This window comes from Erpetoichthys calabaricus, chromosome 9 (assembly GCF_900747795.2).
Source record: "Erpetoichthys calabaricus chromosome 9, fErpCal1.3, whole genome shotgun sequence".
In the NCBI taxonomy this organism is placed as follows: domain Eukaryota; kingdom Metazoa; phylum Chordata; class Cladistia; order Polypteriformes; family Polypteridae; genus Erpetoichthys; species Erpetoichthys calabaricus.
The window spans coordinates 63842092-63854223 of NC_041402.2; the positions used below are offsets into that span (position 1 = coordinate 63842092).

General features: G+C 39.0%; 1 protein-coding gene across 2 annotated transcripts in view; it reads left to right on the top strand.

Annotated features, from left to right (window-relative positions):
* Positions 1-10817, top strand: part of uri1 (URI1 prefoldin like chaperone) — a 177555-nt gene extending 166738 nt beyond the window's left edge. For both annotated transcript variants that reach the window (XM_028809670.2, XM_051932184.1), the window contains 2 exons: positions 2592-2835; positions 9710-10817. In XM_028809670.2, the coding sequence (XP_028665503.1) occupies positions 2592-2835; positions 9710-9898 (433 nt within the window). In that variant the 3' untranslated portion in view covers positions 9899-10817. The remainder of the gene's footprint in view (positions 1-2591; positions 2836-9709) is intronic.
* The last annotated feature ends 1315 nt before the right edge of the window (positions 10818-12132 follow it).

The window sequence follows — 12132 nt, forward strand, 5'->3', positions numbered from 1 at the left end:
CAGAGAAAGAGCCGAGAAGTCCAAGAACGATTTGGGCTTTAGCTAATGGACCCACTATAAGCACTTCCATTTTATTTTGATTCCAATCAAGAAAATTATCAGCCATCCAGGATCTTAGTTCAAAAAGACAGTTGTGCAGTTGATTCATTGCAGAGTTGCAGACGGGAATATAAACTTGTGTATCATCAGCATAGCAGTGAAAAGAAATGTTAAATTTCTTATAGGGTGAAGGTATATAGAGAATAAAATAGGACCTAAAATGGATCCCTGTGGAACACCACATTTAAGAGGAGCAGTAGACGAAAAAGAGGAGTTTAAAGTCACTGAAAAGTGTCTACCAATTAGATATGACCTGAACCAGTTAAGAGCAGCCCCTTTAAGCCCAACAAGATGTTCAAGCCGCAACAGCAATATCTCATGGTCAATAGTGTCAAAGGCAGCGGACAGGTCAAGGAGGACAAGGACTGCAGTGCCACCTAAGTCAGTAATAATAGAGATGTCATTGAATACTTTCAGGGGGGCCGTCTCAACACCATGATAACGCCTAAAGCCAGATTGGTAGATATCAAATAAATTATTGAAGTTAAGGTGATCAACCAATTGATTATAAAAGTCATTAATGGAAGCTGCGATTTCAGTTTTGTTCTTGTAATCTACAAATTAACAACCAACATCCTGACTTATGTTCACTCCATTGCTGAAATGCTTTTTTTGTGTAACCAGTACTTTAACAATATGATGATTGACATTTTCCCTCTTGTATTAGGTCTTTAGAGGACTGACTGCTATTCTGGTTGCTGATATTTTAATCTTTTCATTTTTCCTTTTACCTAATTCACTTTAAGAAAGAAAGTACATCAACACCAAGTAAACACTTTGCATTTACTTTTGAAACATTCCATGTCCCATTTTTTGTAGATGTTAGTATTTAAGACTAGATTCGCATACTTTGACTACAAAAGCACAAAAGATAATAATTCCGTCATTCCTTGTAATGATAAGTTTTCAGTCACTTTGCTTCACTCAATTTACCTGAACATTTTACATTAAATTATTTTTAACAGTTTCAGAAGTAATGGTATTAGCACATTAGCTGGAGTAATACAAGCTTAACAGTATATGAATCCCTTTTGCTTTCATAGTTTGTTATTAATTTTAAACTCTAGCAGTTCCAAACATAAACATCTCTTTTTCTATTTTTGTTTTGTCCTTAATTTAATTAGCTTTTAAATTTTAAAATATTTATTTTGTATTGAATTAGTAAGACACTTGTGTATAAGAACACTTCAATATCTGGATCCGGATAGTGTTCATTATTAGATGCTGGTAAAGGGGGAGGGAAACCCAAGAGAAAATATTTTCCTTCTCCCTGGTTCCCAGCCGACAGATGATCGAAAAGCCAATATTGGCAGGTGTCTGTCATTAGGGAGCTTACATTTCTGTATCCATACCTCTCAAAGGAGGCCACTTGACTGAGAAGAGGATTTTACTAACAATTTCCTCTAAGGAGATGACACTACTGGTTTTGTGCATGTTTTTCTGTGTCTGCGATTTAGAAAATTGTGTTGCGTGTAAAGATGTGAAAAGAGAGCTTGCAGCAGTGAGCTGTTTCTTGTGTATTAGACTGCACTTTTGCAGCTTTTGCAAGGAAATTCATTTATCACCACTGAGCTTAATTAGACTAATCATAAAAATGAAAAGCAAGGTCATTTATACATTCCAGACAATAAGTATATAATCCATGTGAATATGAAAACATCTGATTCAACAATATATGTATAGATTACTTTTATTAAAAGTCTTCAGTGTAGTATTTGAAAAATATTGCTTTCTAAAAACTGTTTATACATAAATATATATGTCTAAATAGACTTACAATATGTACTTGTTTGTATCCTTTCTGTTGTACTTTTTATTTTTAGTGAAAATATATTTTAATGAATTTGCAAAAAATATAAATTGTACAGTTTATTTGCACATAGAACTTTATATCTGTAAATTTACAGTACCTTGTGCATTATTCAAAAATCAGAGTTTGTTGTTTTCATATATATTAAATATGGATAATTTCACTTGTAGCTCCAGTTTATGTCTCCTATTTTTGATAAAGGGTGCCAAATGCCTAATTTTCGATTTGTCACAAGTCCATGTTATTTGACTTTCTTTGTTTGTTGTTTATGTAGACTGCTTTTTTTGATCAGATTATTTTCCTACTAAAAAGTTTGTTTCCCCGCTTCATCTTCTGGTAGTATGTATGGTTTTATAGGTAATTATTTTTATTTAAACCAGTTATATCTGATGTCACAATCTTAAAGAAGTTTCATCATGAAAAGTATTTTCACATTTATACTTCATGTGTTTGGTCTGAGTGAACATAAGTGACACTAAACACCAGATATCTGGGCAGCCCTTTAGAGAAGCAAAGGCATTTTATTAACTCCTTGTGGAAATTTTTTATACAAAAATTTGCGTTCCCCTCAGACCACCTGTTGTCTCAAAAATCCTGCAATATCTTTTTAATTTGACACATCCGGTTACAATAACATTTGCTTGCACTACGTAGGTTGACCTGTCTATTCTTTGACTTTCAGGGTATTTGTAGATGTTGTGAATGGCGAGATGGTTCCCAGGAAATCCATTCTAAAGTCAAGAAGCCGTGAGAACAGTGTGTGCAGTGACACAAGCGAGAGTAGTGCGGCAGAGTTTGATGATCGCCGTGGTTTCCTCCGTAGTTTAAGCCATGATGAAGCCACCTACAGTGACGCAAGTGAAGGTATCCTGGAGGAAGAAGAAAGCTCTCCCAGCCGACCTCAGCCACTCCCTGGAGCCTTTGAAGTATGTCTTTATTAGCTTTTTTATTTGTTTTCCTTTAATGTTTACATTGAAGTTCTAATAAGCACTACCAAATTCTTGAGTATATACATTTTTGATTCTTCTTTACATTTTAGTGAATAAACCACGGTTGGGTTGTTTTCAGTTTGTTAGTGCAAGACTCATTTAATGTGTACATTGCACGCATTTCTGGTAAGAATTTTTAAAATGGTTAAAAGTTAAGTGAATAAAATAAATATAAAGGAACGCATGTACCCAGTTGTGTTTATGGTTGTGTGTCAAAGGTGCATCTTTAATAATTCTGTACTAATGATATAGAAAACGTTTCTCTCAAAAGTATATGTAGAATATTTACAGTATGTAACTTGTATAACCTTATAATGCTGTTCGACACATGCTTGTCACACATCTGCTATTGTATGCAAATGCCCAGCCACATGGCCATACACTTGATGTTTACTCTGGTGAGAGACAGGGTCACCTTACAGTACCACTTTGAATTGAAGAAAAAAAACTCTTGACAGCTATCTTGTGAATGTGATGGTATGTGTGGTTCTCAACAGAGTTGTGTCTTCTCATTTATTAGTTCTACTAGGATACTTCGGTGCTTTCTTGAACTGGGGATGCCTAGAGAGAAAGACAGTATATTTCATGTAAATGCAAACAGTGAATTGTTAAAGGATGTCACTACTTATCATGGGCTGTCCATAACAAACTCCCATTTTTGAAAAAAAAAGTTTATTTATATTAGCAAAAGTTAAAAGTCTTTGACATAGTCCTTGAGGTAATCTGGATAGGACCGAGTTGTCAGTGGTTGAGGAGAAGATATAAGTGGTTGATCTGGCTGGGGATCCAGTGAGCCAAAGGAGGCGAACAGACATCCTCTAGGCAGTCCTGGTCTAAATTGCTCTCTATATCAGCACTGACTGGAGGAGGCACCTTGTGGATGCGACTTTCGTGCCACTGTGTTCTATCAGAGAGCTAGAAAGTATCAAGGCTGAGTTGTTTAAGAACCTGTAGAGGTGAAGACCAGAAGGACTGTAGCTTGTGCTCACGATGGGAACGACTAACTCTTACCCAGTCAAGTGCCCAGAATTTTGGAACTCTCACACAATACTTCTGATCATAGTGTGCCTTCATTGTTTACTGGCATTCATACACTGTATTTCACTGAGGCTATGGCTTAGTGTGGGCAGCCTGGGGCCGCAAATGATCCAGAGGAAGCTCACATCCTAAAATCAAACCTGCAGGTGAGCTGCCTGTAGTGGAGTGTTTGTTGCTCTGGAATGTAAAAGAGTATGGAGAAGAGCATTTGAGAATGTGCAGCCCTTAACCATCCATCCATCCATTATCCAACCCTGCTATATCCTAACTACAGGGTCACGGGGGTCTGCTGGAGCCAATCCCAGCCAACACAGGGCACAAGGCAGGAAACAAACACCGGGCAGGGCGCCAGCCCACCACAGGGCGCATACACACACACACACACCAAGCACACACTAGCGCCAATTTAGGATCGCCAATGCACCTAACCTGCATGTCTTTGGACTGAGGGAGGAAACCAGAGTACCTGGAGGAAACCCACACAGACACGGAGAGAATATGCAAACTCCACACAGGGAGGACCTGGGAAGCAAACCCGGGTCTCCTAACTGCAAGGCAGCAGCGCTACCACTGCGCTACCTTGCCACCCAGCCCTTAACCCTTTAACCGCCAACTCCCTAAATATTCCCCACGCCAGGCAAAATCTGAACAATTTTCGTTTTTTTACTTTTTTACATTTTTTTTACATTTTTTACATTTATTCAAGCAGTATTGACCACTAAATGTTGTGCAAGTTCTAGAAATGGGCAAACACATAATAAAACACAAAATGTACCTTTTCTCAGGCTTCCACAACAATAAACTTTCATCAGCTGTAACTGACGGTCCTGACATGTAGGGCAACTGAAATGCTTCAAATAAATGGTCAATCAAAGGACATAGCTTGAACAAGCGGTCGCGGTTTGGATCTTCTTATCTGGCTCATTTCTGTTGTCATTCAAATGAAAGAATTTCAGCAGCAAAGAGAATCGGTTATGTGTCATGATAGCTGCAAAAATAGGTGTTGCATACATAGGATCTGTAGACCAGTACATCTCAATATCTGGTTTTCTGATTATTCCCATCAACATCAAAATCCCAATGAATTTTTTCATTTCGTTTTCATCAGTGTCTACCCAAGCACGAACACGGGAATGTGGAGGTAAATTGGGATTTTTCTCAATAAACTGTGCTGCATACAGATTTGTCTGATGAGCAAAATGTCTGATCAAATCAGGTGACACAAACAGCTCATAAAACTGCTCAGCAGTGTAATTGTTTACATCAACAATAAAGCCACACGTTGCCTCAAACGGATGCAGAAAAGGTAGTTCACCTCGGGCAGCAGTCCAGTTGAGATGCTGGGGATACACCCACTCATCGCCATCATCCGATGCGCCGTCATTCACAGTATCATGCAGCGCACGTTGTTGATCATCATTGCCGCTAAAATCTTCTTCAGAACTGCTACAATCATGATCAGAATTATTGTCCAAAATCGCCTGCAAAACCTCACTTGAAGTCAGTTTACGTTTCGCCATATTCACAGCTTTCACTTTCGAATCACATCACGTGATCGGCCAATACAAGCGCAGAGTTGTAGAAATACAACGTAGTTATAATACCCGCGCTAAAATGTCAGTTATACTACGCGCCAGGCATTCACATAACCACAGGCAAATGTGCCGGATAATTCCGGCAGTAAGGCGTCAGCAATAAAGCTACGATGCCGGATATATCCGGCAGAGGGCGGTTAAGGGGTTAACCAAGTGAGCCCTAATGTCGTTTTTAAAAGTCTGATTCAGTCTTTCTACTCCCCCATTTTCCTAGGGATAATATATAGCTGCCCAAATGTGACAAATGTTCCAGGTGACTAGGAAAGAAGAGAATTCTGCTGATACGAACTGGGGCCCATTTTTGGTGGTGATAACAGACGGCAGACCCCAATGGGCGAACAGGGAATCCAAGAAATCAGTCACTGCACGTGTTGTAACAGACCCTGTAGGCAGCACTTTACGCCACTTGGAGTGTAAGTCGTAGACCACAATGAGAAAGTGTTGGTGGTACAGAACTCCATGGAACTCTCCACAAATTTTTAGCTGCAGGTGTTCCCAAGGCCTCTCTGGCCACACTATAGGCTGTAGGGGGGCCAGAGTGGGAGAACCAATCTTCCTACTAACAAGGCAGGTAGTGCAGTCACAAACAAGATGTTCAATATATATGTCTGTACCAGGCCACCACACCACATTGTGGCAGTGCTGTTTAACTCGCACAATGCTTAAATGGCCTTAATGAGCCATGGTCAGGATGCATGATTGGAGAGAGCTAGGAACAACTGTACTAGTCCCATGGGCTACACAAAATTTGTTCCAACAGGACAGTTTATCATGTATTCTGTACAAATGAAATTGAGTGAATGAAAATCTGCAGCTGGGAGAGAACAGGGTCATGTTCATAGTCTTGTTGAAGCTCCTGTAAGGAGACAGTTGCTCGAAGTAAAGAGTGGAGCATTTGAAGAAGTTCTGGGTCATTCATGTCAGTTCTTGGGTCTGAGGTGGGTAAGGGGCAAGTACGAGACAGCAGGTCTGCCACAACATTTTCACGACTAGGAGTGAACTATAATGTAAAATTATACTGCTGCAGTCTTTCTGACCAGCAGTAAATTCTATGGGACTTGTGCCCAGTGCCAGATGTTGACAATAGGGTTGTCAGTCAGTGGCTAATGGTCAATGTATTTTGTGAATGTGTGCCCATAAAGAAACATGTGCCATCGTTCATAAGCCCAGACATGAGTTAGAGCTTCATGCTCACCCACAGAGTACTTTTGTTCCGCTGCACTCAGAGCCTGGGAGGCAAAGGCAATGGGTCGTTCAGTACTATTCTGTAGCTGGGAGGACACGGCTCCTAGCGCTACATTGGAAGCATCGCACATAACAAAAGTTGGGGTAGAGACATCAAAGTGAGCAAAGACAGGTGAAGATGTGAGCTGTACCTTCAAAAGACAAACAGCTTCTGAGCAGGCAGGAGTCCAGGACCAAGGGACATCCTTCTTCAGCAGGTGACGCAGTGGGGCTGTGGTGTTAGAGTATTGTGGAAGAAATCTGAGATAGTAGATGGTAGTTCCAAGAGTGAGGCCATCTGAGCTGCATTTGTGGATACGCAGGATTGCTTCCACATGAGATTGTAGTGGAGAGATGCCATCTGCAGTCAGACTAAATCCCACAAACTCTATGCAAGGCATTGAAAAAACACATTTATCGCCATTCAGTGTGAGGTAATGAGTGGCTAATACCTTGAACACTCACTGCTATCCAAATAGATGACCACCCCAGGGATACCGACAATGATAGTAGACATTGCCTTCTGAAAACAGCTTGGGGAAGAGCTAAGGCCAAACAGAACCCTAGCGTAATGAAACATCCTATTGTGGGTGATGAAGGCAGTCAAATCTCCGCTTTCAGTGTGGAGAGGAATCTGCAGGTACCCCTGGCAAAGGTCCAATTTGAAAAATACCTTTAAGCCATGGTGAGCACCTCAGCAGTGGGTATTTACCTGATAATACTGCCTTGTTCACGGCCCTGAGGTCAATGCACAGGCATAACCCAGCTGTTTTATTTTTTTCTCTATTACTAGGTTTGAGACCCAAGGTGAGGCATTAACTGGTTAAATGATGCTCACCTCCAACAGGTTGCACAGTTCCCCAATTGCACCCTCCTGGAGGGCAAGAGGAATTCAGCAGAGGGGTTGGATAATGGGGCGTATGGAAGGATTGAGCAATGGTTGGTGGTTAAAAGCTGAGATACAACCCAGCTATGTGAAAAGAGCTGGCCATTACTGAAGCCATGGTGAGCTGACAGTGAAGACAGCAGACCCCTCCGTGTCCAGGAGTATAAATCCCAGAGCTGTAAATAAGTTCAGGCCTAACAAGTTGGCACCATGGCATGCAACATGAAATGTGAAGTCAGGCAAGTACTTTTGGCCATAGCGCATATATAGGCAAGGGAGAGTTTGCCAGCTATTCCAATTTTAGCACTGCCATGACCACACTGAACAACAGAAGGAGCATTGAGAGTTTGGTGAAAGAAAAATTGGCAAATGTCCAGTTAAGCAGAGACATCGCCACCCTAGTGTCCAACAACAGAGGAAGACGCACATTGCAGTTAGATAAATTGCATATTTTAAAGGTGGGAGCTGTGGAGCTCCTTGAGTGAATGGTTGTCCAAGTAAAAGGAAACTGTTCTGTTTGTACAGAGGAAGCGGGAGCCGAGCAACAGACCTTAGCAAAGTGGTTAAGCTTCCCGCAGTTTTGGCACCTGTGTCCCTCTGCGGGGCAGCTCGGAGTTCAAGGCTTATGACCAGTAGAGCCACAGTACTGCTGCACTGTCTACAAACGGACTGCAACCACCACATATAGTGAATATCTGAGCTGTCCCGAAGGTAAAGCACCTAAAGCGCCTCCTCGCTGGCAGCTCAGGACGTTTCATTAACCTTTCATGTGGCAGGCTGGTGCTGAGCTGGAGAAACTGCAAGTCTGGCTATGAGTTTGAAGGCTGATTCAATTTGAAATTCCGTGTCGATTGCGTTTGCAAGTGTCGTACCATCTGGTGCCATCAGTAATCTTTCACAAACTTTAGGGTTACTGGCATGTTCCGCAAGCTGGTCCCTTATAAATTCGTCATGTAACTCAACAAACTTGCAAAAGCCGACTAAACCCCGCAAATCAGCCACGAACAGATGAATTGATACCCCCGGCTGCTGATGGCGCTAGCGGAATGGAATTCGTCAGGCGATGACACATTGAGGTGTATAAATGCGAGATGCCAGAAGACTCACCGATGCGGAATATCCAGCTGCAGTTCCAAGGGTTTTAAAGATGCATTGGCCTTCTGTGCAGGCAATGTACAAGTATGGCTGTTTTACGAGCATCGCTCACTTCGTCCCAACCAACACCTGTATAATAAGTCTCAAAAGATTCAAGGATTTTGGCAAGTCCATGGCACTGGAGGATAGCCTGGCAGTGCAATGAATGGAGGAGGTGGGGGGAATGAAAGCTCCATTTTCGTCGCCAGTTATATTGCTCTAATGAAGACAGCACAATGCTCAGTTTGCATGCAATAACCCTTCAGTAGTCCCCTTTTTTAAATCTACGCACACTTTTTCAAGTATGCAAAGACAGCACAAAACACGAAGTTATGCAGATATAACATGTACATTCAGATGAGTTCCTTCTGTCTTATCTAGCCCCTCACATCAAGTCATGGTTATGTAGTCTATATGGTTTGTTAATTTCATTGCCAATCGTAAATTATCCCAGTGTGGGTGTGAATGGTCTCTCTCATACATTAGTGCCCTGTCCAAAGTTGGTTTCTACCTTATGCATAATTCTATAGGATAGGTCCCTTCTACCTGCCACTCTGAATTGGATTATGGAACTTTGGAAAGGTTATATGTTTGTATAAAAAGTCAAATTTCAAAACTAATGTGTGAATTTAAGTTTATATTAGCAGATGTCAAAAGGATAAACATTTCTGATTTGTTAAAAAAAACATAATTGCATAGATTGTGCAATATAAATAAATGTTGTTGTTGTAGATGTCCCAGATGCTCTGTAAAGGAGAAAGTAATTCAAAATCTTTCTGTTGAAAATAAGTATAGAATTCTTTGTCAAATTAGTTTGTCATCATTATGGGTTAATGTCTAGATCTTTATACTTGGTAGGCACAGACCATATTTGTGATATGAGGATTATATATTACACATATTTTACCATTTGGGGTTTTTTCCCATTATACAGGCATTTTCTGGAACAGTTGTAGAGAAAGATCCAGTTCTTCCCTCCACCATTCCTCACTTGACCATCACCCCTCCAGGCCTCCCTACTATTCCTGAGAGAAAAGCTGAGGAACTTTTACCAGAGAAGCCAAAAGAGCCATCTAAAAGGGTCTCCAAGTTTAAAGCTGCCAGGATGCAGCAACAAAAGTGACTTGAATTTTTTTAAATTGGGATGGCATGTAATTTTCATACATTTTTACTTATGCCTAGTTTCTGGCAGTAATACATTAGGACATTTGTTTGCAAAGATCAGGCTTCTAATAATTTAGAATATTCAGAAGGTAGTATAAAGTGTACAAATCCACAATAATCAGTTTATCAGTTTTTAAAATAGAAAGTCTGATTCATGTCTTTTTTCTTATGCTCTTGTAAATGTGTTTTACATACAGCGTCCTTGAATACTGTAATAAATATGTATGGGAACATATGGGACCTTTAAAGATGTGATTTTGCCTTAAGTTTAAGCAGCCTCTTTAGTTTTCTTTATGCGTAGTTTAAAAATGCATATTTTGCCAATATTTGTGACACAGCAATTCAGAAATTATATTTGTTTGCAAAAATCAAGCAATTTGCTCGGTAATATTTTCTGCTGGACATCTGAATGAAAAATGTTAATTTGTGTACATCATTTAAACATACTGTGTCCATTTAAATTCTTTATCCAGAGATGCATTGGTTGCAAAATAAAAATACAGCAATATTAGCTTCAAATAGTTCACTTATTTAAGCTTGGTTTTCCTTCCTGGTTACGTTTTTAGCTATTTTTGACAAACTTAATTAAATAGCCATTATATTTGATTTTTCTTTCCTTATTTTCCTGTTTACTTTAAAAAGAAGTCTTTCTGTGAAAGTGTGCTTATCTGTTTTTTGGAGGACATTATATACATCTTGCTGTTCTTGATGGCAAAAATGTTGCTTAATGTATTTAAGAAAACTGTTCCTTCAGAAATATAATGAGATTAAGTACATAAAAAATAAAATGATTTTTCATGGGTTAAGTTGTTTTTCTTCCATTGTCATCTATATTTTAACCTAACAAAATCTTATACCACAAGGTTTGTCTTGTTAAAATGCATTAAATTTATTTTCATCCGTGGATTTGTCATTTCTTTGGAGTGAAATGCGTTGCACTCCATTTGTTATCGTTATGTGAGTAATATTTTATCTCCATTATAAAAGTTTAATTATCTTCAGAATGACCTGAACATATTTAAACTATATGTGACCTTTGTTGAACGGACCTAACCCGACTGATGCAGTACCTTGTGAGTATACTTTATAGAAAAGCTTACTTTAAGCCACAATATCCTTTGAGTCAAAGTTAATTTGACTAATAAGTTTAAATGTATGTTAATAAGATAGATCTGATGTTGGACTAGCAAAGCCTCCTTTTTTTTTTTTTTTTTTTATAAACACCAGTTATTACAATTTTTTTATATGGGATTTTTTTCTGATTGTGATTATGTAATCTATCTAGTATTATTGAGTAATTTGTATTGAATAATTTTAACAGGTTAGGTTTGAAATAAATATTTATGGGCACCCGTGGAACTTTTGAAATATAATGTTGTCCTAATTTAAACCTTTTTTAGGTTGACAATGAAAACATAAATACAAGTGTATGCATGTGTATATCTGTACTGCACCGTATGAACACTCTCGATATTTTTCTCTTTCTGTACTTTCTATGGACCTGAGCTGTTTTTCTAACAAAAAAAAAAAAATGGCTATAGGCAGTGGATGCATGAGGAATGACAGAGTCCAGATTTTATTTTTTTCAGCCAAGATCTGAAGGCACAGGCTTGCACCCCATAAACAGATACTATACACGTGAAGTTAAAGTGTAATGTTTATTTAGGAAAATCTCCTCTTTTATCTGGATACTGTATCAGGTGATATATGCAAGAAGCACGCATTAGAGCATTCATGCAGTTTTTGGTTTGCATGAGCTTATCGTTGGAGCTACTTGATGATGAAAAAGGTAAGGTTTGTCTCCTAAGATCACATCTGGGAATTTTTGCATGACAGAAGAGTGAAACAAGGGTACTAATAGTTTGCAAGGTAGTGATGAAAATACTATTATTATTATTGAGTAAGCATGTGTGTGCCTTTTATTGGTACTATATTATTGTTTTTGTTGTGAGAACAGCAATTAAGAATTCCATTGTACTCTGTGCTCAATGTACACTCAGCTTAACATCATTTTAAATTTTTACTAGGAAAGAGTTGACACAGAGGTGAAGGTAACAATAGATCTAAGCAAAACCAAGCAGAGTAAATTATATGCAATCATGAATTTTATTTTCATTATTTAAGAATTTGTTTATTGGCTATTTCTTCTAATTTCTTATGTAATTGGTAATAAAGATGCTTTGCTCCTAGCTC